Source organism: Abramis brama (assembly GCF_963993115.1).
Source record: "Abramis brama genome assembly, chromosome: 10".
NCBI lineage: Eukaryota > Metazoa > Chordata > Actinopteri > Cypriniformes > Leuciscidae > Abramis > Abramis brama.
In genome coordinates, this window is record NC_139972.1 from 14,198,437 (window position 1) to 14,225,287 (window position 26,851).

The window sequence follows — 26,851 nt, forward strand, 5'->3', positions numbered from 1 at the left end:
TGTGCATGAATGAGGAGGTGTGTGCATGAATGAGGAGGTGTGTGCATGAATGAGGAGGTGTGTGCGTAAATGAGGAAATGTATGCATGAATGAGGAGGTGTGTGCGTAAATGAGGAAATAGCGCTAACGTGCGAGTGTGTGTGTGAGAAAGAAACAGGATCATGACAATTAATTATAATTCAAATGGATTTTTGTTTTATTGACCACAATATTATTGTTGATAATTGTTGACAGGGGCAATTTTGTATAATTTTGAACTAGGGCAGGGGCTTGAGAAGTTTACCACACTGTGACGACTTACGGTTCTGAGAACCCTGGAAATGTGAAAAGAGTCCATTCAAAATCTAGAGCATTTTTTGGAGGGTTGGTGCAATATTTTAATTTATGACTGAATGGCAATAAAAAACATTATGCAATATTTTATTGCGTACCTTGTAACACCATATCACAATGAAGCAGTATCTATTGAGATTATCAGAAAGAGCTTTATTGCCAAACATGTTTGCACACACAAGGAATTATTTTTTTTATTTTTTTGTGACAGTACACAGAGACAACAACAGTACAGAGATAGTAAATCAAAAAATGCAGATATATGTGAATAAGGTACACACACACACACACACACACATATATATATATATATAGAGAGAGAGAGAGAGAGAGAGAGAGAGAGAGAGAGAGAGAGAGAGAGAATAAGAAGTAGGGTATTGTCAAATAAATATAAGTGATATTGCATATTGTTGTCATTGCACAGTGGGGAGAACTTTTACTGTTCATGAGGCAGATTGCCTGGGGAAAGAAACTTTTCTTGTGTTTGCTGCTATGTAGTGCCAGACAGCAAAAGTTCAAGAGAAGGTGGTTTGGATGTGAGGGACCCAGAGTGATTTTCTGAACCCTTTTTCTCACTCTGGACATGTTTGTTGGCGGATGTACAGTTCTCTAGGGTTTATAGAATACTACTTTGCTTCCTGAGAAGTTGACATAATCCTTGAGGCCTGTCTGCCGCAAAAGTAGCCTACTAAAATCGTTCCAAAGACAGCGGGCTGTCCGCTGAAGACAATTTTTGCGGAGACAAGCAGAAATCATCTCTCTGCTTGCAGTGCGTCAATCCCGCTTTTCGTCAAGGTAAGTGTATTGATACTTTGCAGTCACGTGATATCTGGCGGGCAACAAACACGGTTACTGCATCCAATCGCACAACAACTATCTGGCATGTCGTGTCACCTCAAAACACCAACTTTTGTATATTAAAACTGGCAACGTCCTGGCAAGATCCTTGATTAGTTTACTGGTTTTCGTTGCTAGAGAATGACGTTCTTGCCCGCCAGCCAGTACAACTGACGTCACGTGCAAAGTATCAATACACACACACGCACGAAAGAGCTAACGTTATTACATTATACGTCATCAATAGCGGCACTTCCGTGATATGGTACGATTGCGTTCATATCAGCAGTGAACTGTACTAGAGTTCACATGAACCGTACCCCAGACCACCCTTTTGAAGCGGACTTGAGTACGATTCGCGAGTGCGCACCATAGACTGTAAAAAAAAAAATGGACGTAGTGTCAGTGACGTCACCCATAGGTTTCTGAAGACCGTTTCTGAAGCCTAAAGTGACGGCCGACCGTCGCCATCTTGGTCTCGAATTTATTTATTTTTACAGTCAGACAATGAACTAAGGTAATGTGACGGCTAACAGACAGCAGACAAATGGCTAATGATGACTATAACCACAGCAGTGGGAATCCACCTGTCACTCAAAAGTGGACACCCTTAATTATGCAGAAATTTAAGGCTTAATATAATTTAAACGGATGAGTTATAAAAAAATTCACCCCCCTCACAGTTGTCATGAAGGGCAAAATTAGCTGTATAGACCAAAGCCACTTTTTGCACCAGGCTGTAAACATGTTTTTTTCTGCTGTAAAGTTGGGCATTTTAACATGGGGGATATACAGATTTGACTCACTTCTGCATCCAGCCTCAAGCGGCCAATTGATGAATTGCCATTTAATTCACTTCCGTGTTGGTTTCAAAAGAGAGACGGAGGTTGCCACTTGGTGCGCACCCGAGTTCGGAAGACAGCATTCACATCATCCAAACAAACCGAGATCTGACGTCATTCGAACCAGGGTGCGCACCAAAAGTGCTAGTGTGAAAGCGCCCTAAGATTCGTGACCTCGGTCACTTTGTGCCTAAACCGGGATCCTGGTTGTCATCCTGATAATCAATGGAAATAAGCTTCTGATTTGTATGTGAACATTTTGTACGTTACCTATGCCTTAAATGATCAAAATCATTAAATTATTTAAGTGATGGTTGTTTAGTGACCTGTGTTAGAGTATAACTGCTACCCTATTGTGTGTGTACGCAGAGCGGCCTACGAACTAGGCCTACGAGTATTGAAGCTAACTTCTGCTGATAAAACTGCAAACTTTTCTTCTGTAAAATATTCTTCAATTGATTGCATCTCTGAATCCTGGTCTTCATTCATCATATCTGGTCCCTTAAATGGATAGTTCACTTTGAAATTAAATTTTGGTATGTTTTAGCTTACCTCAAGGGCATCCAAGATGTAGGTGTCTTTGTTTCCGCAGTAGTTTCAATTTTGATATTTTTAGGTCAAACCGTTCTTGTCTGTCAGTCATATAATGCAGGTCTATGGTCACCACCTCAAAGAGCATGCACAGAGAAGTCCAAATTAAACAATTCCCCATCGTAAGTACACATTGGCCATCAATGACACGAAATTGTTCAAAATGGGCTTTCGGGAGTTGCTGTTCATCTAAACTCTACAGCTATGGACTCAAGAACTGTGTTTGTCTTATTATGGACGTTGCTGTCATCCACCTCCACTGGAATCAAACTAGATGGAAATGTTGACATTACCATTGCGATCAGTTCAAAAGTACCACAGGATAACACGTTCATTGATAAAATCAAGGTGAATATAGTTTTTTGTCTATTTAACAAAAAATGCATTCATGGTTTTAGTAAGCCTTTAGTGAAAGATAATATTTTTTGCAGTTTTTAAAGAAAAATTTAGAAACATATAATCAAGTTTCATTAACAGTATTTGAATGAACAAATTAACGTATGATTACTTTTTATAAATACTGTACACACATTTTGAGTTCTTCTCATTTTTCCTTCTGACAGGGCATGGTCATTGAAGGGTCATTTCATCTTCATCAAGCATTGGATAAAAAGGTCTATTTCAAAGAAGCTACAATACTAGTTCCATCTCACTGGAAGAGTAAGGAGTTTACCAGAGCAAGAACAGAGTCCTATGAAAAGGCACAGAAAATTCTGCCATTTTTATTTCGTGCCAAATATTAATCAATTCGATCATTTCATTAACATACTGCTGATGCAATTTCTATGTGAAATGCAGGCAAAAATAATAACTGATAATGCTAAACCAGCATATGGTGATGAGCCCTATACTCATCAGTTTATTGAATGTGGAGCTGAGGGTCAGTACATTCATTTCATTCCAAACTTTCTCAGAGATGACACACTCATTAAGTCTTATGGGTCAAGAGGTGAATGTAATTTGTTATCCTTCAACATTTATCCAGATTAATGCAGTAATCTGTTTGTTGTATTAACAAGAATGTTTGTTTGTTTGTTTGTTTGTTTGCAGGAAGGGTCTTGGTTCATGAATGGGCTCATCTGAGATGGGGCGTGTTTGATGAATACAGTGAAACAAAGCCATTCTACTACTCAAATGGCCGTATTGAAGCTACAAGGTCATAAAACTTTAACAAAAAGAAAGCGTATTATTAAAATCTCCTCGGAAATTATTTCAACCATTGATTTCCTGCTTATCTTTAGGTGTAGCAACAACATTGAAGGTCAGTTTTATGATGAATCACTTCAACCGTGCCACACTGATCCAGAAACTTTACTACCGACTAAGAGGTGCAAGTTTTTTCCTAATAAATATAAAAAAACAGACAACTCCATAATGTTCATGCCAAACCTGGATTCTGTAAGTACAGATTTGACATGTTTCCAGACATGCAAAATTTATCTTTGGTCATCTGCAGTGCGTTGCATGCAAACATATGGAACGAAGTAATTATTTTAAATATTTGGTTTCAGGTGATTTAATTTTGTCGTGAAAACGAGCACAATTATGAAGCCCCAAACTTGCAAAATAAAAAATGTAGCAACAATAGTTATATATTACTCAGTAGAGAATAGGAACACTATATATATATATATATATATATATATATATATATATATATATATATACTGTATATATACTGTATATTATATATATATATTATATTATATATATATATATATATATATATAGTGTTCCTATTTATTAACTAGCACGTATGTACATATTAACATATTATGATTTACTGTATGTCTGAAATATCAGTTAAGGATTTATCTTTTTTAACCTTTTTTTAATCATGAAGTGTTTCACCAACTTCCACTTGACAAGTCATGTTTGATGTCATTGAAAGCTGCAATATATTTTATGAGATCCTGTGAGAGAGCTAATAAGACATGTAATGTACATTATATATAAACATCATTATGCCTTACAGCATCTTAACACTGTCATGTCTGAGGAGCTTTATGGTTTTGTAGGAATTTTCCTGTATGGCTTTATGGATGGGCTGATTGTGGCATTTGAAAAATCATAAGGGCCCTTTGGGTTCAGTCATGGCGTGTCATTAGATCTCATTGTGATCATTCAACTGTTATCGTGCTTTCTTTTTGTGGTAATTATATGGCAACTATGCAGTCATATAGTTATATAAGGGGGCAATGATGCTGTACAAGGAAAATCATAGTCTAAATAAAAATGCAACTGCTGGAAAATGACAAAAGATTTTCAGCCATTAAGTCATTAGACACAATAAACCTCATGGTAGTATAACACAAGTTATGAAAAGGAAACATGATGAAGTCAGTGTGCACCATGGGCCTCATCTATAAAACGTGTACTATGAGTGCGTGTACACTAAAATCCAAGCCAACATTCATATTTATAAAATCAGTCTTAACATGCAAATGTACTTAGTGTAACCAGTCCTACTCCCCTCTAGAGCGCCTCTAGAAGCCGGGGGAGTGAGGTTTACACGCGCAGCTCTTACTGGCCTGTTACACTCACCCTCCAGTTCTCTTACGAGAGTACTCTCGTGTTGCATAAACTAGCTTACGCTACGGGAAAATCCCTTTTCTCGAGAATACTTAAGCCAAAATTATCCTTAATTTGTATTAATTTAAAACGCATTTGCTGCACAGAGCAGACCTAGGCAAGGCAGCTCGCGCGCCTATTGGTCGCTCTGTGGCAACTGCTGCAACCTATCGATAGACTGCTCGTGACGTAAGCCCTCAATCGTCACGGCCTGCCAAAATGGGCGTGGCTTATGTCTATATAAGCCCAGTCCAGATAGGATGCTCTTTGATTTTTCATCACTTCAGCGAAGTGTACACATCGCTGGATCTCCGGAAGAAGCCTGCGCCGTTGAAAAGGCACTGCAGCGGGACGAGCCATCTGCATCGCAGAACTAGGAAGCCGGCCGTCTTCTCGCCACCGTTCCTGCTGCGCCATCCGGTGCTCATATCCTTTTCTATACTCGCTCACGTGTGTGTTCACCATTGCGACACTTGCGTGCTTATCTTCCTAAAAGAGCCTAGGCGTTGTTTCAAATGCCTCGTGTTTCCAAATGCGGCTCGTGCCGAGCCCCTCTCAGCGAAGGGGACCACCACATCCCGTGCGTTTGGGACGAAACCACGCGGACCACGCGCTTTCCCAGGGAGGCTGCCCTCCAAAGCCTGCCGGACTACTTCGGCCCTCATCGGTTGCGCCTACGCCGCCGCCGGTCAGGCCACCTCAGCGCTTCACTCCATGGCTTGTGCTTCAAATTTATCAGGCCAACCTTCTTCCTTCTATGGACGAGGCGGGCCCAGATCCTGAAAGCTTCACGGATCTCAGAAGCGCCGCAGACTTAGCTCTACGAGCCACCAAGTCCGCTGCACAGGCCATTGGGAGGAACATGGCGTCTCTCACCGTCACCGAGAGACACTTGTGGCTAACGCTGTCCGACATGAAGGAATCCGACAGAGCTACCTTCCTCGACGCGCACGTGTCTCCGTCCGGTCTCTTCGGCCCAGTTGTTAAAGGCTTTGCCGAGCGCTACTCAGAGGTGCAGAAGACGTCGCAGGCCATGCTACACTTCATCCCCAGGCGCTCCAGTTCTGCGACAGGTTGCTCAAAAAAGCAGCCACCTGGGCGGAACACAGCGCCCCCGCCGCCTCCACCGCCAGCTCAGGGACTCTCATCAGCGCTCGCGCTCTTCAAGTCGCCACAGGCCGCCTCCCCCCCGGGGACCCAGGCCCAAGATTGCGCTGAAACCTGAGCCCTCCAAGTCTTCCTGACCACTATGAGAAGACGACGATGGTTGAGTCCCACTGCGGCCGGAACGCCATCGAAAACAGCACGTTTTGCTCTCGCAGTTCACACAACAGAGGTGACTGGAGGAGTGTATTTTAAAGCCAACGAGCCCGTTATACAACCCGCTCGCCTGTACCCAAATGCCGCTTTTACGGCGACCCAGATAAATCTCAAAAAGAGCATTCTATCTGTCTGTCCGGCTCACGCCGAAGGTGTTATAAATGTAGGAATTGTGCCCACTTCCCAGTGCTCACCCCTACACACAAGCACGGCCCGTTCAGTGACACACACTCATTCACGGCCCACATCAATAAAATCGGCTCAGGCCGCGTGTGTTTCATACGTAGGAAATGTGCCCGCTGTTCAGTGCTCACCCCTACTCATAAACACTGGCCGCTCAATGACACACACTCACTTAGAGCTCCCATTAATAAACACCAAATGTGTTTTAAGTGTAAGAAGTGTGCCCGCTTCTCAGCGCTCACGCTTACTAACAAACACCGCACGCCTTGTGTCACACACATATAGGGCTCCCTTCAATGAAACACTGCCCAGTCCCCGTGACAGGAGTGTTATGTGTGAATCAGCCGGCTGCTATTCTCAGCGCGCCGCCCCATATAAGCACTGTAAGCACAGTGTCAGTGTATCAGCTCAATCGCGTCTCTGGGTCCCTGTCACACAGCGACCAGAGCCCAGATACCATTCTTCCCCTAGCCTTACATGCAAAAATATGGGAAATGATCCCGGGCGTGTCAGAATGAGTGCTGAACATTATAAAGTGAGGTTATTCGCTGGAGTTCGCTCGCAGACCCCCGCGCTTTCGAGCCAGGGTCGAAACTACGGTGAAAGGCGAAGTAGCTCATCTACTTCGCGCCAAGATAGCAAAACTGCTGAAAAAAGGGGCCATAGAAACCATCCCTCTGACACAGAGCGAGTCGGGCTTCTACAGCCGGTACTTCCTAGTACCCAAAAAGGATGGCGGTCTCAGACCCATCCTGGATCTCAGCCGTTTTAACAAAGCCCTTATGAAGAGATCGTTCAGAATGCTCACGACCAGACAAATCCTTGCGCAAATTCGCCTGAGGGACTGGTTTATTTCAGTGGATCTGAAGGATGCTTATTTTCAGATTCAAATAACGCCCCGTCACAGGCCTTTCTTGCGATTCGCCTACGAGGGCCAGACCTATCAGTACACCGTCCTTCCGTTCGGTCTGTCTTTAGCACCCCGTACATTTACGAAGTGCATGGACGTGGCACTCGCCCCCCTGAGACAACGGGGGATGCGAGTACTGAACTATTTGGACGACTGGCTAATTCTAGCGCAGTCAGAGGCGGAACTGATAACGCACAAGGCTTTACTACTCAGCCATCTAGAAGGCTTGGGTCTCAAAGTCAATTGGACCAAGAGTTCGCTGTCTCCCAGCCAGAAAATCTTTTTTCTGGGAACAGATTTAGACTCAGTGTCAATGACAGCGCGGCTTACGTCACAGCGCGCTCTGCGAATACAGCGCCTGGCGGCGTCGTTCAAGGTCGGCAATATCACTCCTCTCAAAAGTTTTCAGAGGATGCTAGGCCTTATGGCCTCGGCCTCAGCAGTGCTTCGGCTGGGCTTGCTTTACATGCGCCCTCTCCAGCACTAGCTGAAGACGCGCGTCCCACGTCGGGCATGCACGCCTCAAGGTAACCCAGAACTGTGTTACAGCTCTGGAGCCCTGGAAGGCGACCGACTGGTATCAGTCAGGCGTGGATTTGGGAGCGGTCTTGAAACTGAAAGTAATCTCGACAAATAGCTCCAACTCAGGTTGGGGCGCCCTCTACTAGGGCAGGCTGACTTTTGGCCTATGGTCAGGCCAAGAGAAGTGCTTACACATAAACTGTCTGGAGATGAAAGCGGTCAAGAACGCTTTGGGGTATTTTCTTCCCCTCTTAAAGGGCCACCATGTCTTAGTCCGCACGGACAACATGTCGGTGGTGTCTTACATAAACCGCCAGGGCGGTCTCAGATCACGGAACCTTCACACATTGGCAGAACGCCTCCTCGTGTGGTCTCAGCACAACCTGCGCTCGCTGAGAGCGTCGCATGTGCCAGGCTGTCTGAACGTGGGTCCAGACATGCTGTCCAGGGACAACGTTTCCCCAGGGGAATGGTCCCTTCACCCTCAGGAAGTCCAGTTACTATGGGACACCTTCGGCAGAGCGGAAATCGACCTCTTCGCGTCAATATTTTTTACAAAGTATTTTTTACAAAGAACAAGGACGCGCTGGCCCACAACTGGCCCAGCCGCCCGCTCTATGCGTTTCCCCCGATTGCGTTGTTACCACAGGTAATCAAACGAATCAGGGAGAACAAATGCTCTGTGCTCCTCGTAGCGCCGCTTTGGAGGAACCAAGTTTGGTTAAAGGAGGTTAAACCCTTCTCGACCCCCTTTGGTTCCTGTATGGGACCTTTCCACGGTCCTGGAGGCCATGAAAGGTAACCCCTTCGAACCACTACCGTCTGTGGATCTACGGTATCTCTCGCTTAAGACCGTTTTCCTGGTGGCTCTCGCTTCGGTCAAGCGAGTGGGTGATCTGCATGCGCTCTCTGTGAGCACCGCGTGCATTGAGTTTGGGCCTAACGACTCCAAAGTCATTCTCAAACCAAGACACGGCTATGTCCCCAAAGTGCTTTCCACTCCGTTCAGAGCACAAGTTATTTCCCTGTCAGCTCTCCCTGGATCTGACAGTGAGAATGACGTGAATCTCCTTTGCCCGGTCAGGGCACTGAGAATATACGTTGAACGATCTGCGGCCTTCAGGCAGTCAGAACAGCTCTTTGTTTCTTTCGGTGGCTGCGTTAAAGGGCTAGCTACCTTGAAACAGAGCCTTTCCAGGTGGATAGTCGATGCTATCGCATTGGCTTATACGTCTAAAGGCCTTCGTTGCCCTTTGGGCGTTAGAGCCCATTACACCAGAGGCATGGCCTCTTCGTGGGCCTGGTCCAGTGGGGTCTCACTTCAAGATATTTGTATGGCGGCAGGCTGGGCCTCTCCGTCTACATTTATAAGGTTTTACAACCTAGAAGTTCCTGCCCTACAGGCTAGACTGTTATCAGTCTAAATGTAATATCTGCAGCTCTGCTCGACTCAGCGCCGACCAGACTGTGTATTATGCTTTGCATTCTTGTACAAAGTGAAAATCTACAGTTCAGGCTGACTTAGGTCCATCCTGAATGTGATACTGTGTTAAAAACACCTATTTCATTCTCAGCTCAGGCTGACTGATGTCCATCCTGACTGATATACTGTGTTAAGCACCTATTTTATCCTACAGCTCAGGCTGACTGCTGTCGACCCTGACTGTTATACTGTGTTAAGCACCTATTCGTTCATAAGGCAAAAATACTACCTTATGTTATTTTCATTAGGCCCAATCCTCGTTGGCCTTGATATTACCCACTTATCATGTGTGCCCCGGGCACATGCCCTTGGGACTATGTTGTGGACGATCCTAGCACGCACTGCGTTTTACATTGGGTTCCCGTAGCGTAAGCTAGCTTACGCAACACGAGAGTACTCTCGTAAGAGAACGTCTCGGTTACTAACGTAACCTCGGTTCTCTCTAGATGAGGGAACGAGTGTTGTGTAACCCTGCCGTGCTTGTGCTACGTTATGGTTTCGCTTCAGTTATGAAAAACCAAAGATCATCCTATCTGGACTGGGCTTCTATAGACATAAGCCACGCCCATTTATGCTTACGCTTACGTGCTCATTGGTGCTTACGTCACGAGCAGTCTCTCAATAGGTTGCAGCAGTTTGCACAGAGCGACCAATAGGCGCGCGAGCTGCCTCGCCTAGGTCTGCTCTGTGCAGCAAATGCGTTTTAAATTAATACAAATTAAGGATAATTTTTGGCTTCAGTATTCTCGAGAAAGGGGATTTTCCCGTAGCATAAGCTAGCTTACGCAAAACACTCATTCCCTCATCAAGAGAGAACCGAGGTTACGTTAGTAACCGAGACGTTTTTTGTGTGTACGGTCCATCTCTGAATCACACGTTCGCACATTTGAGAAATTTTCGTAAGATCAAATGTAGGATGGTTTCTACGCAACGTTTTATAAATGAAGCCCCTTATGTCCAAAATATTTAAAATCACAGATAACTATACTTTTATGCCATATGTTTCAAATTGTTATATGAATAGATTTAACTTCTTATTTTATATATAGCCTATATTTTATTTACATGTATATGTTTTTGAAAGAAGTCTCTTATGCTCACAAAGGCTGCATTTATACAAAACAATAACCGTTTTCTATTTTGCTATATATATTTTTTCAGTCACATAATCCTTCAGAAATCATTGTAATAAGCTAATTTGCTGCTCAAGAAACATTTCTTATTATCAATGTTGAAAACAGTTGTAGTGTTTAACATTTTTCTAGGATTCTTTAAAGAATACTGAGGTTTTAAAGAACAGCATTTATTTGAAATTATATAAAGTTATATTATATAAAGTAAATTCTTACAGTGAAGAAGTTTCTGTCCGTTTTCAAACTACATTCAACTTGATGCTAACTCATTTCTGATGCTGTTGAGCCATAATTACTCAACAAAGTTTAAGAAACGTTGCAAGAGGGTTAAACTGATAAGGGCCTAATCTATTGCCACACTTTTTGTGGCAATCACAAAGCACGGAAGCATAACACGACTACTTCTAAACCTATTATTGTGATTTTTGCTTGCCTGTCATCACATCTTGGCTTTTCTCACACTATAGGAACAAAACTTTTAAATCTATGGGGTTTTTTTATCAGCATGTTTGTGGTCTCTTACATTTTGAAAATCTGATAAGATTTTAAAAGTCTTTTTGTGTGGGCCAGCTTTAAGCTGGGACTGCAGAGATTTATAGCGCACAATCACAACATTTAGAATATAAGCTTTCTGAGATTTAGAAAACAATCTCAGCTATAAATAAAGTCTGGTTTTACAGACAAGAAAAACCCAAAAAACTTAAATCATGCCCAAACACTGGAAAATATTGAAGCAAGTTAATTGTTTTTGATCAAACTGAAACAAGCAATTGTTTCCTCAATATTTTTTTTTTTTTTTTTTTACAAGACACTTTTATTAGTAAGTGTCTTTATAACAGCAGGTTGATTTTAGCATCTATGGGTAAATTTACCAAACAACATTTAAAAAGTAACAAATTAAAGACACTGACAGTGAAAGACAAGTGTAAAAATGAGAGAAGACGACAATTTAACACAATATTTAAATTAGCATTGTATTATCAATCATGTTCCGAATTTTCAATGAATTTTTCTTCTGATAAGTTGGGTTGTTCAGCCTTTGTTTTTGTTTTTTTCTTCATTTTTCGCTCAAACATCAGACTCAGCCCTCAGAGAACTGCCTGAAGAGGAACTCTGATCTTTTGTCACTGAAACTAGGCACAAAATGTATCTGCAGGATTTCAGAGAAGCCCTCAGACAAACTGGGTGCCACAAATTTTTTCCTACAGAGAACAAGAAAAAGTCAGAAACCAATCAGTAATAAATTAGTAAATAAAGATAAAAGGTAAAGAAGCTCGTTCAAAGGTGTGATTTCCTGAGAATATGATCTGGTAGTGGAATAAGCTCAGCTTGCTGCGGTTCACTCACTTGTAGCTGTGAAACACCATGTCATTGACATGAACATGCTTTGTGGCAGAAGGAATCATCTCACGAAACTACAGCAAAAAAAAACAAGATAACATCTATCAGTGACTGACATTGCATTTCTGGACTTTTTGCATGTTTACAGTTAGTAAAATGTATAAAAAAAAATGTACAGAAATTTATATTTAAAGTCACCATGCAACATAAGTTGAGATAGTCTTTTCTTCCCTATGGTGGCATATATCTGAGTGAAAGGGCTTCTCCAATGAGAAAATAAATAAATAAATGTAGGGCAGGACTTGATTTTGTCCATGGGGAATTGATTAGATGGTTGTGGTTTGCTATTGGTTGATCTCATGTGAGTAACAGGTTGTCCCGCCCTCGCACCAGTTATCACATCATCAGAGAAGAGAAGTGAATTTTCACATTAATTAAAAAAAATAATAATAATAATGATAAATAATTTATAATACCTGTAAATACTGCAATAATAAATAAGTATTGTTAATTTTGATTTCGTGGTAACTTTAATGTAAAAAACTACAGTAAAGACAGATACCCTGTTGTTATGCTTTGCTTGTTCCAGACTGGTTGAGAAGTTGAAACACCTGCAGGGGACTCCAGCGCTTTGACTGACATCTACATATCTGTGGAGAAAATCATTGATGGTGCCATTTCAGTTGAAAAGACAAAGATAAATATTAAGCATCTGCTTTGGAAACAGAGGTAGGCACCTTTTTCTCGACTCAGGGTCAGGGTTAGTGTTATCCACTGCTACGCTCTGGCCTTCCTTTAGAGCGCGTTCACAGGCTGACACACACTGCTGCCAGGAGCCAAGCATGTCCTAGAGTTCATGTGCAGATGTCACAGCATTCAGTGGCAGTTAAAAGAAGATATTATACACTTTTAAATCCTAAAAATCTTCTGAACCAAATTTGCTCGAGCCTGCTCTTGGAGATCTACTTCTTGTCTCTAGGTTCTCAGTTCTCTGTTGTGTTAGCAATGTTACAACTCACCCTGTTCACATATGCATAGCCCTTTGGAATGATGTGTGTCTTGAAGAATGTGGATTTGCCCGCTGCAAAAACAACCCCCCAAAAAACAAGGGTTATATCATAAAAACTGGTCACCTGTAAGGAGTAAGAGGATAAAACAAACACTGAAAAAAGGCTCACATCCAGGGAATCCCACTGCTACGATGACTTCCTGTTTGGTAGATGTGAGGGATGTATCAGGAGGATCGTAAAGACGCAATTTGGAGTCTAATTTCCTCTGGACAATGATACAAAAACACAAAACATTATTACAGATATTTAGTACAGTAATGTCCAAAAAGTTTGGGCCAGTAAGATTTTTAAAGATTTTTAAAAGAAGTCTCTTATGCTCACCAAGGCTGCATTTATTTTATCAAAAATAACACTAAAACAGTAATATTGTGAAATATTATTACAATTTAAAGTAATTTAGTTTTCCATTTGACTACATTTTAAAATGTAATTTATTCCTGTGATGCAAAGCTGACTTTTCAGCATCATTACTCATTAGTGTCACATGATTCTTCAGAAATCATTCTAATATGCTGATTTGCTGCTCAAGAAACATTGAAAACAGTTGTGCTGCTCAATATTTTTGTGGAAACCATAAGACATTTTTTTTTAGGATTCTTTGATAAATGAAAACATTAACAAAGCATTAAAAACAAAGCATTTATTTGAAATATAGATTTTTTTGCAACATTATAAATGTATTTAGTGCCAATTTTGATCAATTTAATCCATCTTTACTGAATTAAAGTACTTGTTTCTTAAAAAAAAAAAATCTTACTGACCCAAAACTTTTGAATGGCAGTGTGAAGTACCCAACTAAGGTACAAAACATAAATAACCATACATGTAAATAACACAATACATAAATAACACAACAGACTGTGGAAAACTTGCAAGTGAAATAAAATCATTTACAGGGTCAAACTCTGGCAAGCTGAACTGAGCGGGTTTCCAGCCCAAGAAGTATTCCTCTGGGGTGTGAAACTGAAGACCAATGTTGAGGGCAAACTGAGGGCACAAGAGATAAGGGATACAAACCTGTAAAGCTGTATTATGTCAAAAGCCCATATAATTGTAAAGTTTCCCTTTTTTGTTATTCTAAAATGGAGCAAGAAAAACACTACCATGCCCTCTTGTGGCCAAACCAGAGAAAAGCTATTACACGTGATTTACATTTACATTAATATAATTTATTATAAAATGCAGTAACAGTAACAAATTCAATCTGCTTATGAGTAATGAAGACTGCAGTTAACGTCATTACCAGTCTGTCACTGCAGGAGAAGTCTTTCTTCTTTTTCCCTGGGGCCCAGTTAGCAGGACGTCCTGCTGCATCTGTAAATGAGGGAAAACCATTATTGAGCATGTAAATCTGAGATGTTATTTTGCACTATGTGCAGGAAATAAAATACATAAAATAAAAATTTAAAACATGTTTTTGGTTGCACTTTATTTCAAGTGTGACTGCAGTCAGTGTAATTGGCGTGCCGAAAGGTAGCGGGACGTTTGAAAACGAAAAACATACGGAGAGCAGCAGCTTATGTTTCTGCTCTGACAGACGGAAGATCACGCTGAACACGGTGAGTGCATGTTAGAAATCAGGAATGGTGAGAGGGCATTGGGCTTGGTATGTTTTAAGTCTTCAAATCAAACTTGGGTCTTTAGCCGACAACATGTAAATCCTGTCTAGCTAGTGCACTTCCCATAGCGTTTACGCATTAGGTCAGTATACGGAGAGTAGGCGGTCTTTTGTGGCTGTTTGAACACATTTGACCACATGAGTGTTTACACAATGAAAGCAATCCGGTCGAATGCGTTTTCGACTACCTCTGGAAGTGGTCGAAAGTGGACAAGCTCAAAACGTTTTAGACCCCGTTTACACCTCTATTTAGCGCCATCCACTTCTGATCTGATCGACCAAAACGCATCTTAATACCAGGTGTAAACAGGGTCTTAGACTTGTATGAACTTGATTTAGCTCACCTCCAACATAGAAGCTCTGTGACACATCTATTGTCACTCCACCATTCGCCTGCAAAACACAACAGTGTCTTAATATACACAGGCTACTGGGACTGAACTTGCTGCTTGTATGTAATGTAAAGCAAATGATACTTTAAAATGCAATTCCTGTAATAGACAACTACAAATAACCACAATAGTGATTCACCTTCTCACACAGATGTTCCCACATTCCAATAACAGGCTTTCTGTAAATACCAGGGGCTGTGGAAACAAACACCTGAAAAAAGACGTGTTCACATTCGTAAATAAGTTAAGAGAAATACATCTACTACACTCAATTTTCGCAAACTTGCTAATTGTAAAGACATTTATAATGTTACAAAATATTTATATTCCAAATAAATGGTGTTTTTTTGTTTTTTTATTCCTGAAAAAACTGTATCACGGTTTCCACAAAACTTCTACAACTTTTTCAACATTGATAATAATAAGTAAAAACAAGTTTCTTGAGCAGCAACTCAGCCTATTAGAATGATTTCTGAAGATGTGACACTGAAGACTGGAGTAATGATGCTGAAAATTCAGCTTTGAAAATGGTTATTTTAAATGGTAATAATCATTCACAATATTACTGTTTTGACTGTATTTTTGATCAAATAAATGCAGCCTTGGTGAGCATGAGATTTCTTTCATAAACACTAAAATAATTTGTTACATTTATGGCGTTTTTCTGGATACTCAAAGCGCTTTACGTAGAATGGGGGAATCTCCTCAACCACCACCATTGTGCAGCACCACCTGGATGATGCGATGGCAGCCATATTGCGCCAGAACACCCACCGCACACCAGCTTATTGGTGGAGAGGAGACAGAGTGATGAAGCCAATGAGTATATATGGGGATGCCATGATGATGGACAGAGGCCACTGGGCAAATTTGGCCAGGATGCCAGGGTTAAACCCCTACTCTTTTTCGAAGGACAATCTGGGATTTTTAATTATCAGAGAGTCAGGACCTCGGTTTAACCTCTCATCCGAAGGACGGTGCTTTTTGACAATATAGTGTCCCCATCACTATACTGGGGCATTAGGACCCACACAGACCACAGGGTGAGCGCCCCCTGCTGGCCTCACTAACACTAACACAGCAACCTAGTTTTCACAGGAGGTCTCCCATCCAGGTATTGACCAGGCTCAGCCCTGCTTATCTTCAGTGGGCAACCAGTCTTGGGCTACAGGGTGATATGGCTGCTGGTAATAATCTAACAGACCCCAGACTTCTGAACAGTAGTGTATGTAGAAGGGTGAGCGTGTCATTAACCTGGATGGGCAACTGAAGTGTCTGTAGAATATCCTCAGCTTTGGACTTGAACACCTCCGGTCTGAGTTTTCCTCGAGATATTCCCATCTGATTGGTGAAAAATACCACCTAAACAGAGCAAAGCAAAGTAAAACCAACTGGACATTTATTGATGCTCTAACTTCCGTTATTATCTTATACTGACAACATCAACAAGTGAGTGATAGTGGATTAAGAAGCACCTTGTATCCTTTCTTCAACAGACTGGCCAGTCTGGGCTGAATCTCTGGGAAAAGAATCCTAAGCAAGAGTAAAACATCATCAAGTGAGAGACAACAAACAGCTGCAGGGTATAGCAAGTTCTTCAACCAGACTCACTTCCAGTCATCTGGACTTGTGGGAAATACTTTCCCAGACTTTGTAGTGATAATGCAGCCGTCAATGTCAAAACCTGCGACCTGAATCACACAAAACATCATGAAATATTATAGAAGCATAATGGTTTTGATGGTTAAACACTGTGTGCTGAATAAACACTGTGTGCTGAATAAACACTACATGCTGAACAAACACTATGTGAAAGTTCATGTCTTACTTTGGAGCTTTCTGGAACCCCTGCTGCAGTGAACAGCATAAGGCTGCCGATTTGTTGCCAGTGACTCTGAGAGCAAGTGGAAGACGGAGCGCTGGGTTTGTTAGTTGGTGAGTCCAGGTTTTTATCACTCTCTCTCTCAGCAAATGCTTGTAACTGCTTAAGCTTTTTCTCAGATGAGGTCTGTTCATCTTCATCATCCTCATCGTCACGCCCTCGTTTCATGTGAGGAACGTCCTTCTCTGGGCTGCGAGGTCGTTTTGTTGCCTGAGAAACAAGAGCCAAGGTTTTATGGGATATTTCATTTGATTTTATGACATAAAATAACTCTAATAATAATAATAAATAAAAAAATGTGTTGAAAGTGTTTGAAAATGCCTGTACCACAGAAATGAAAAATGTAAATTTCCCACTAATATAAAATAAATGTTTCTTTTATGAATTTATTCACTCCTGTAGACTTGAATTAACTAACCTTTTAACTTTATTAATGTATTCTTCAATATTGTTTTTGTCCTAGCTCACTGTTTCTTGCCTGTTTCTTCAAAAACACACAGAAAATATAACAGTAAATTCAGAATGAGGAAATGCATTATAGCCATTCAATTGTGATACAGAATTGCCATGTGCCAACATTTATATTTGCTTCTGTAAAACTATGTTAGATAAAGTTTATCTATTATTATCAAAATATATTTAACTTATTAAAATGCAGCAAAAATACTGTTGTTGAAGAAATGTGTAGAACTGTGTTTACAAGAACAATTTGGGAGGATGACTGTCCAAAAAAAAATCTTTTTCAAAAAGAAATTTCATTCATTTGAAAAAGAAATCTTTTGTAACATTTTAAATGTCTTTACTGTCCCTTTTGACCAATCTGATGCATTCTAGTTGAATAAAAGTGTTAATTTCTTTCCATTTTTCTTTCCAAATATTTTTTTAAAAACATGGATTATCTTGATACCTTTTTTGAAGATTTAGAAAAGAAATCCTGGATGCTCCTTTTGGGATAATTTGAGCTTTTCTGTTCATCTCTGCTTTCATCTGCTACATTTCTATTCTTCTGAGGAGAGGAAGACTTTTCGTTTGAATTTCCAACAAATTCCACAGTGAACGGGTGGGACTGATCAACCAAGTACAGTGTGCAACCAGATGTCAGACATCCAGACTCGCCACGACCCAAAGACTGACCGTCTAGGGAAGATGGGTTGGGACCGAGCTGTAGAAACACAGAATGGATTGTACTCGCTTATGCTTTCCTAGATTTAAGTAATAAGAAAATAATTGGTTTCATAAAATGTATTCTCTTAGTAAATTGTAACATGCTGGTTTTTTTTGTTTTGTTTTGTTTGTTTGGTGTGTTTTGTTACCTGCGTAACCAGAACTTCCTGTTTGGCATAGTTGGCCACAAGTTTGACTGTCAAAAAGAGAAGCACTACGTTATTCTTTATGAGCAGACACAAACGTGACGCGTTCAACTCTTTGTATAACTAGGCTGGGTGTGACGAGAAAACCCACCCTGATGCCTCGAGCACTTCTTGTCTGAAATTCTGGATTCAGGGCCTCGACCAAACATAAGAGCTCGACCATCAGCCAGCTCCACCCGAGCTCCATTCACACTCACTAGTGCGCACTGCATCGCCATTCACAGACGAGAACAGCTGGACTGCAAGAGGAGAGACTTTACAGTAAGAAATACAATGATTTAAAATTCAAATAGTCAAAATGTAACGTTAGACCTATGCTAAATGGCCGATCTTCTGTACATTTGGAATTTATTTAGCGAGCTAATTATGAATATTTAACCAGATAACTGAAAAGTAACTCATTAGCTAACTTACATGCCGTAACTTAGTTTTAATACGTCTTTTAATGTTTCATGTGTAAAAACAATTAACGTTATCTTAGTCGGACTTTAACGCCAGAGGGATTCAAATAGGCTCAAGCTAACTTTAAAACCTGTGCAGTCTGTGTGAACCAGCAAAGTTTCTCAAACTTATATTTCAATCAGGCCACCAAAATTTGACTAAATACACAAGACAAAATCCAAATAGCACTTACCTGTTGTCTAAAACTTTAACGTTACTTGCGATTAATTTGTTGTAACGTTACACCCTTCACGGGTCCGGTTCGTAAATATTTCCGATGTGGAACAACGGCGCCCGTAGTTTGGTTCCCATGTCATTGGGAGTCGCAGTTAGTCATCTATAGTTTCTGCCACACCAGTTAGTTAAAGTTATTACTATAACAGTGTGGTGACATGGTGTTGGCCACCGCTGTCATTAACCAATTTAGTATTTTTCTCAGTTACATTATCACATGTAGGCTATTTTATTGTATAGCCCACTAAAACAAACTGTACACCTTTTGTACGTTTTTAAAAGCAGTTAATGATGAAGGAATGAAGATAGATAGATAGATAGATAGATAGATAGATAGATAGATAGATAGATAGATAGATAGATAGATAGATAGATAGATAGATAGATAGATAGATAGATAGATATTTCATCTGGAATTTATAAAATCGCTGGATGTATGTTTTGCTATTGCTGTGTGATCTCAGTTGAGTGACAGGTTGTCCCGCGCCATCGCTCCAGTAAACACGTCATCAGAGAAGAAGAAAAATCATGTGCACAGATAAAACATTTATAATAAATACTGCTATATTTCATTAAAAAAAATAAGACTTGTCCGTTTTGATTTTATGGTGACTTTAAGCTGGCAGCGTATTGCATTGCAACAATTAAGTAGCCTGTCTGTTTTTCTAGTATTTGTGTTGAAAGGGGGATTTAAAACTTTGTTTGTGTAGTGCCTGAAAATCAGTACAAAGTGCACAGACAAAAGAATAGTGAGTCTATTCAGTTTGTTTACGCCTGTTAGATGATAAATCTTCAGTTTACATAAGTATTATCATGAGATAGGATATCCTGCTAATAATTATGGCTTGATAAACATAGTTTATTTACTCTGCATAATGCAGTACCAACAGTTTATTTTAAAGTGGCAAGTCTTTTTGTCTTACAACTATTGAACCCCGCACATGACATATGGAAGAAAACAGAGAATATTTCATAGTCTGAAGCTAAAAATCAGAGTCTGTGCTCATCATACGCTGAAATTTGTCAATTATTACTGCTCAAAATCTGCAGACTGGCTTTGACTTTGGACAACTAGTGTTGATTCCTCTTGACTGTAAATCTGGGCAAAAATCTGGACAAAAGTTGTGTAGTGTATTCCAGCCTTTACCTAAAACAATAAGGAAACAAATGAATAAGTGGCCATGATATCTTGTTATTTCCCACACGTCATTTTGGGAGCTCTGTACGAAGCTACTCGGATACAAAGGTCTCACACAGGATACAAACTACAAATGCTGTAGGGAGTGGTTGATGGTGGTTTCTAGATAAACAAACAAAATGAAAAAGGTGTATTTATGGGCGTGCTCCTAGGGTGTGCTCCTGGTGAGCCATAGTCATAGCCACAGAAACATTCCCACAGTAGTTAGGCTACACAAAGCTAAGAAGGAAAGTCATTTGAGCTTGTTTGTATCTACAGATAAAGGTGAGTGTGTGCATATTTAATATCAAGTTGCAATTTTTACATCTGTAGTCACAATTGGGATTGGATGACAAGTAAAGTTTCAATTGTGTGTTTATTTCAGTGTTTATAGTGTTTATACACTATTTGTGTATACTACTGTATATTAAATGTAATTAATTAAAAAAAACATGTACAAAATTACATTTCTATTTGTTTCTAAATATATGAAACTTGATTTTTTTTTCTTCTCTCTCTCTCTCATTTTCTGTCTTTGTGTAGGACTGAAAACCAATCGGTATAATTTTTCTGCATGCACAAGCTCTGGTTGAACAGACCCAGTGTTCAGACCCTTTAAAACTGTGTGTGATTTGAATTGACTTACTAAAACAGAACTAATTCACCATGGCACGCGAAGAGGACTACTACACTCTCATGTCTGGGCTGCAGGAGCTCGATTTCCAAGGAAAAGCAGTGCCCAGTGATCTTGTACTAATAGGTGAACATGCCTTTCCACTTGCCATGAATCCAAGAGGTCAGGTGCTGATGGCTGCATCTCATTATGGTCAGGGACGTATAGTGGTGTTGGGACATGAGGAATACCTAACACGCTTTCCTGGCCTCATAGAGAATGCTTTAATGTGGCTTATGCCATGTACTGGTGATGCCGGCATTGTAGGAATTCAAAGGAGTTTACGTTCAGTAGCTGAAAACTTGAACTACTGCCCTATCAAGACAGAGCTAGGAGACTTCCGTAATGAATTAGCTATATATATCACAGATGCTTACTGTGTCGAGACCTGTGCAAAGGATCTGGTTGCTTTCCTCAAAGCTGGAGGTGGTTTGATCATTGCTGGCCAAGCATGGAGTTGGTCTCATGATCATCCACAAGAAAACACTTTAAAGAACTTTCCAGGAAACAAGGTGTGCAGTGTTGCAGGAATTTATTTCTCTGAACTCCCAGGAGAAGTTGGCAACTTTCCTGTTCCAAGAAACATCCCTTCTAGTTGGCTTTCTGTATCGTAAGTTCAGCACACATTTTAGCTTTTTACTCATTCTTTAAAAAACCATTCACTATTTGTCTTGTCTTTTTTCAGAATAGGCAAAGACTTCAAAGATGATCTAGAGTTCCTGCTACAAGGTGTGTCCGAGTTTGACACCCAAGGAGGGGCTATAGCATCTGAAGTGATGGTGCATGGACCATTAGCATTCCCTATTGCGGTCACTCCTGATGGAAAAGCATTCATTGCTGGTGCTTATTATGGACAAGGTCGAGTAATTCTGGTATCCCATGAAGGCTACCTGGGCCGGGACTCTCTGTCCACATTCATGACCAATGCTATCAAGTGGCTTGATGAGGGTCGGAAGGGTGTTATTGGGATCCTACCCAGCCTCAAAGCAGCCCATGGGGTACTGAGCAAATCAGGTTTAGATTGCCAGTTGACTGGCTTCAGAGAAGATCTAAGTGTCTATGTCTGCACTTCCTACAGTGATGCCCAATGTGCAGAGATCCAAGAATTTGTTGCTGAAGGCGGAGGACTTCTGATTGGGGGTCATGCCTGGTATTGGGCTCAGACCCACTGTGGCTGCAATGTGATGACCGAATACCCAGGAAATCATATTCTTAACAAGATGGGATTGTGTCTCTTAGGCAATACCTTGGGTGGAGGGTTATATAAGGCCCTAGATATAGAGCATAGTTGTAGAGAGGGGTACCACTTTCGTAGCATGCTGCAGCGGTTTGCTGAACATGTAAACCTGGGGAAAGAATTGACTGCTCATGAACAGGGCTGCTTGAAGCAGCTGGGCAGTGACTGTGCCAGTTACCTTCAAATGTGTTCTCATGACAGTGCCGCCTACACCTCAGTAGTAGCAATTCTTAGTGACATAGTGAAGGAGGTAGGTGTTCCACAGGTGTGCAGTAATTGTCCTGTCGAATGTGCTAAAGACCACCTGATGCTCCACATTGGATCAGAGGTATACAAAGTGTCACCTAATCCTGATGCCCTTCTTCCATACATCATCAAGGACAGACCCAACTTGCCCACTGTGTCTAATGCAAGAGTCCGGATCAGTGCTAACACTGCGGGTACGAAAGATTTCTTGCCAAATGCAGGAGGAAAAATGTTATTCCTTGTTTAGTTTGACTATTTTAAGCACTATAAAATTTCTTGTTTCAGGTTGTGAAGAATGGATAAGCACAGGCTTATATCTTTCTCCTGGTATGAAGACGTACATTTCAGTACCTCCAGAGATCGTTGGGAAAAATTGGCAGGTAATCAATAAAGTCTACTCATATACATGTTTCCAATCAAGGAATGGTGCTGTATGTAATAGTTAAACTTGTCATTCTAGATACAACCATATTACACATAGGGCTTGGAGAGCATGTTATTAACATGAGGAGATACTCTATGTAGGTGCAGCTTGGTTGCCAGACAGATAACATTGGTGGAGCAAACATCCTGAAACGGGCTCCTGTGGTCCATGAGCGATTCCCTTTGGACACAGAAATGGTCCAGGTCTGGAATTTGTGGGGAGGGCTCATCTACCTAATAGCACCTCCCCAGAGCAAAGTGGATGGGGTGGAAATTGTCGTGCAGGTCTCAGTACAGGCTCCATACTTCAAATCTGGTAAGAATTCTGAATTAATATTCAGTGAGCATCACAGTAAGGTTTCTATTCAGAACATTTAAGGGTACATGATAAAACTTGTTCTGTCCCTCAGGAGAGACTAGTGTAGCTGACTGGGTGAGCGGGATCCGTTCGGCACCTGCCCCCTGGGCAGAACTTGAGTTTGAGAACATCATCATCACATTAGAATCAGAATTTATAAGGTATCTGGACTGCCCTGATGAGGTGGCTACATTCTGGGATACCATAATGAGAAGCATAACTGACCTGGCAGCAAGGCCTGCCAAGTTGCCCCGCAAGGAGCGGTTTGTTGCAGATGTTCAGATCTCTCACGGTCAGTGGTACTATTGCTGGGATGAAAAAAAAATCACTATTACAACAGAATCATGCCATTATTATATTCTCACAATCCTGACAGTAACACGTCCCCCCTTTCACCCCCTCAGGTTTCATGCATGCTGGATATCCCATCATGATGCACACCAACTCTGCCCCAGCACTAATAAACGTAAAGGAAGCCTATAAAAGTGGTCTTTGGGGAGCCATTCATGAGTTGGGTCATAACCAGCAGCGTGGAGTTTGGGAGTTCCCTCCACACACCACTGAGTGCACCTGCAACCTGTGGTCCTTGTACGTACATGAGGAAGTTCTGCGATTTAATAGAGCTAATGCTCATCCAGCCATCACTCTAGAAAACCGTCAGGCTCGTGCCAAGATGTATCACAGTGGCGGAAAGGATTTAAATAGCTGGAGCATGTGGACGGCACTCGAGACTTACATGCAGGTAAGAACAGACTGTGTATAAAGTTTTAACAGTTTGTTTAATCAGTTAAATGCATGTGTTTTAAAGCATTGTTTGATAATGTACATTTTTGGTTACATCATTATTGCCAGTATTGTAATTTTTTAAAGAGAGATTAAAGCAATAATGGAATATTTGTGAGCCCTAGAAGTAATAATTCATTATTTTAAGGTTAATTTATAAAAAAATAAAAAAATATATTAAAAAATCTTATGCGGAATAAATAAATATAAAAATGTAATTGTAATTATTTATGTAATTATTATAAAAAATATAATTATATAAATATAAAAAATATGTATTTATACTCATTTTGTGTGCAGTCTTCCATCATCTTTCTGTTTTTTTTGTTTTTTTTCAAGCTTCAGGAAAAATTTGGCTGGGATGCTTTTAAGAAAGTTTTTACTGCCTACCATACTATGAGTGGAGTGCCAAATGACAATGCAGGCAAGATGAATCTGTATGCTGAGACCTTCTCCAAGGTGGTCAACATGAATTTGTCCCCCTTCCTCAAAGCGTGGGGTTGGCCCATCCAGCCCAGCACAGAAGAGAAGATCTCTCATCTCCCTGAGTGGAATGACCATCCTATGAGCCAGTACGCATAAGAACGTCTCAGTTTTAATATAAAGAGGGGTTAGATTAAGTATACAAGATGATCAATATCAATATAAGGCACACACTTATACATAATTTAAATATTCTGAATAGCTATTGGGTAAGTGAGCTAAGGTTATATAACCTGAACATGCATGTTAAAAACACAACATATACATAAATACCAAAAACTACATGTATGTACTACAATTAAAAAACTGTCAGCATGGCAAAGCATTTTGTATTGGTGTACTTTCCTTTCTTATGCAAGAGAATTAATCATACATATTATTTTCAAAGATACTGAATGGTGCGTAATGTTGATCTGATTTGAAAATACAGAATTAAGCCTTATTGCTAAAGTTTATTTGAAAGTGTTAATCTAAGCTCTGCATTGGCCGCTGAACAGCTCATTCACTGGTGCATCAGAAAATGGCTGAAGGAAGTTGACCATCTCATCTAGGCTGCGTTCCACAACAACATTCAGCTCTGTGTTGAGGGCAGTCGCAGCACCGCTTAGGATGGGGCGTCCGTTTTGATCGACGCAGCAGTAAGCGTTCCAGATGTACTCTGGGATGTTCACCCGTTTGACATTGTTTTTGATGATCCAGTTGTTAGAAGAAGGGATGGCACCAACCAGCACATAAGCCTGATGACAGTTTGCATTAAACAAGGTGGTCAGTTTAGACTCATGTTTGTTCCAAGCGTTCTGGTTCAGCGTTGGGTTTTGAGGCACCACATTGGTCAGGGTAAAGGTGGCATTGCGACTTGGAACTAACAGGAAGCAGGTACGATAAAAGAGAGAGAAAAGAAAGGAAAAATTGAAAACAAATTCATCAACTTTTTAGGTGATTTTAGGATGTTTTCGTCCAGGAAAAGCGTTTTTTAATATATATTATATTATGTATACCAAAGAGTAACTTTTAAGATTGGCAATAAATGTAATAATATTAAATGTTCATTAGTGGTTATACCTGCATGATGTCCGTTGGGATTTAGGTGACCACGGTCAAATCCAGAGTTTGTGTAGTCTTCATTTAAAGCTTGTTTCTCTCCCAGATAGATGTCCGGGTTCTGCTGTGACAGCTTATATCCATCTTCCATTTCACTTGACCATGTGGGATTCACCAACTAGTAAAACATCATCGTTTTGATGGGTTAATGAAACGTCAAAATTACACAAATATATAAAAGTTATTGATAATTAATTTTAAACTAAAAAACTCCCAGGGTAATATTTTATTATATTTTAATATTTTCTTTTGCTTTATTATTTTAGTATTTTTATTAAATTACATTTATTATATTTTAAAATCAGTTTCTGTATAAGCACATGCTATTGAACATTTTTACCATTAGTGTGTACAGGAAAAGCACTCAGCTCACTAAACTCAATCTTTTGTGACAACATGCCCCAATAATGAGATAAGTCGTCAGTGAAACCTGCCATTAAACAGCATTTTATTACTTTCAGCTAAATTTAAAGAGTAAAAGAGAATTTAAACAATAACTTGTTTAAAAAAATATATATATTTTGGACAACAAATATTGTAATTACTTCATTATAGTGTAGTATTTTTTTACAATAAAAAAAAAGATGTGATCTGACATTTATAAAAAACAAAGTAACCCAGGTACAATCAACTTGGATGTTTAAGTAATTTCAACTTAAATTACATTAAAATGACTTAAAAAAAATTAGTTGAAAAGAAAGTTGAAAATTGCTTATATTTGCAATGGAAAAACATGTTGTCCACTTATTAATAATTTTTTTACAGTGTAGAAATAGAAAATAGGAATATAAGTATTTTGTATTCATAAGTTGAATTTCTTGTTTTATTGATGTTAGAAACAAACTGCAGGAACCAAACACAAAAATAATCAGCACTTTCTGAAGGCACTAGAATAATAGATGTTACTCACCTGTGGCTCTACAAACCAGCGTTTCTCTCTGCCTCCACCATTACTTGGCTGAAAGATGTATGCAGAATAGACAGCTATACGGTAGTATGTGTCGTAAAGTGTGGTGAAGTGATATGTGTTTAGAAAGCGCTGACATAAACGGACAACATTTGTCCGGGAAGCTCCTAGCTCTGGAACTTTTTCCTTGTAGAAGAACTTGATGCAATCAGGTGAATCCCAGAAATTAGCCACCACATGTCCATCTGCTGGACCCAAGAACACAGCAGTGAGGATACACAGAATGAAAGAAACCTCCATAATGCAACAGGGCAGGCTAAATACAAGCTGACACATCTTATAACAGAGCTCTCCTTTATAACTCCTCTCTGTTCTTCACTCCCCGTGACT

The 26,851-nt window shown here is 40.3% G+C and overlaps 4 protein-coding genes across 7 annotated transcripts; 2 read left to right on the plus strand and 2 right to left on the minus strand.

The window, feature by feature from the left end:
• Positions 1-3,164: 3,164 nt before the first annotated feature.
• Positions 3,165-16,775, plus strand: LOC311091155 (calcium-activated chloride channel regulator family member 3-like). 3 transcript variants are annotated; one of them, XM_084126948.1, is made up of 4 exons: positions 3,314-3,552; positions 3,654-3,759; positions 3,845-3,864; positions 16,643-16,775. In XM_084126948.1, the coding sequence occupies exons 1-4, from the start codon at positions 3,378-3,380 to the stop codon at positions 16,681-16,683; spliced, it is 342 nt and encodes a 113-aa protein (XP_083983074.1). In that variant the 5' UTR covers positions 3,314-3,377; the 3' UTR covers positions 16,684-16,775. The 3 variants fall into 3 exon arrangements, 1 of the variants encoding a protein (XP_083983074.1); XR_014608005.1 differs by lacking the exons at positions 3,314-3,552; positions 16,643-16,775 and adding an exon at positions 3,165-3,217 and having other exon boundaries at positions 3,845-3,937; XR_014608004.1 differs by lacking the exons at positions 3,314-3,552; positions 16,643-16,775 and adding an exon at positions 3,165-3,217 and having other exon boundaries at positions 3,654-3,937.
• pnkp (polynucleotide kinase 3'-phosphatase) lies at positions 10,880-18,630 on the minus strand. Its single transcript, XM_084126944.1, has 17 exons — positions 18,490-18,630; positions 18,342-18,388; positions 17,936-18,190; positions 16,975-17,238; positions 16,758-16,837; positions 16,622-16,679; positions 16,401-16,508; positions 15,286-15,357; positions 15,099-15,147; positions 14,380-14,450; positions 14,031-14,123; positions 13,245-13,341; positions 13,086-13,147; positions 12,804-12,913; positions 12,629-12,716; positions 12,073-12,140; positions 10,880-11,927 (listed from the first exon to the last, which is right to left on the minus strand). Exons 1-17 carry the CDS (start codon positions 18,614-18,616, stop codon positions 11,807-11,809), a joined length of 1,770 nt encoding a protein of 589 aa, XP_083983070.1. The 5' UTR covers positions 18,617-18,630; the 3' UTR covers positions 10,880-11,806.
• On the plus strand, positions 18,529-24,895 carry LOC311091146 (TRPM8 channel-associated factor homolog). Of its 2 annotated transcripts, none has more exons than XM_084126934.1 (8): positions 18,529-18,659; positions 20,794-21,533; positions 21,609-22,600; positions 22,692-22,786; positions 22,932-23,145; positions 23,240-23,479; positions 23,592-23,929; positions 24,310-24,895. In XM_084126934.1, exons 2-8 carry the CDS (start codon positions 20,917-20,919, stop codon positions 24,550-24,552), a joined length of 2,739 nt encoding a protein of 912 aa, XP_083983060.1. In that variant the 5' UTR covers positions 18,529-18,659; positions 20,794-20,916; the 3' UTR covers positions 24,553-24,895. The 2 variants fall into 2 exon arrangements, with proteins under 2 accessions (XP_083983060.1, XP_083983061.1); XM_084126935.1 differs by lacking the exon at positions 18,529-18,659 and adding an exon at positions 19,852-20,535.
• On the minus strand, positions 24,549-26,851 carry LOC311091152 (endonuclease domain-containing 1 protein). The gene is made up of 3 exons (XM_084126945.1): positions 26,465-26,851; positions 25,516-25,672; positions 24,549-25,315 (listed from the first exon to the last, which is right to left on the minus strand). The coding sequence occupies exons 1-3, from the start codon at positions 26,795-26,797 to the stop codon at positions 24,924-24,926; spliced, it is 882 nt and encodes a 293-aa protein (XP_083983071.1). The 5' UTR covers positions 26,798-26,851; the 3' UTR covers positions 24,549-24,923.

Coding starts and splice junctions, on each gene's coding strand:
- pnkp (XM_084126944.1), bottom strand. CDS start 18,616: ATGGCGATGCAGTGCGCACTAGTGAGTGTGAATGGAGCTCGGGTGGAG. Junction 18,191..18,341: donor AGGAAGTTCTGGTTACGCAG/GTAACAAAACAC, acceptor GTGTTTCTACAG/CTCGGTCCCAACCCATCTTC. Junction 13,342..14,030: donor GCTTGCCAGAGTTTGACCCT/GTAAATGATTTT, acceptor ATCATTGTCCAG/AGGAAATTAGACTCCAAATT.
- LOC311091155 (XM_084126948.1), top strand. CDS start 3,378: ATGCAATTTCTATGTGAAATGCAGGCAAAAATAATAACTGATAATGCT. Junction 3,760..3,844: donor GGCCGTATTGAAGCTACAAG/GTCATAAAACTT, acceptor GCTTATCTTTAG/GTGTAGCAACAACATTGAAG. Junction 3,865..16,642: donor GTGTAGCAACAACATTGAAG/GTCAGTTTTATG, acceptor TTTCTTCAACAG/ACTGGCCAGTCTGGGCTGAA.
- LOC311091152 (XM_084126945.1), bottom strand. CDS start 26,797: ATGTGTCAGCTTGTATTTAGCCTGCCCTGTTGCATTATGGAGGTTTCT. Junction 25,673..26,464: donor GCTGGTTTGTAGAGCCACAG/GTGAGTAACATC, acceptor ATGTTTTACTAG/TTGGTGAATCCCACATGGTC. Junction 25,316..25,515: donor TCCCAACGGACATCATGCAG/GTATAACCACTA, acceptor GCTTCCTGTTAG/TTCCAAGTCGCAATGCCACC.
- LOC311091146 (XM_084126934.1), top strand. CDS start 20,917: ATGGCACGCGAAGAGGACTACTACACTCTCATGTCTGGGCTGCAGGAG. Junction 21,534..21,608: donor TCTAGTTGGCTTTCTGTATC/GTAAGTTCAGCA, acceptor GTCTTTTTTCAG/AATAGGCAAAGACTTCAAAG. Junction 23,930..24,309: donor CACTCGAGACTTACATGCAG/GTAAGAACAGAC, acceptor TTTTTTTTCAAG/CTTCAGGAAAAATTTGGCTG.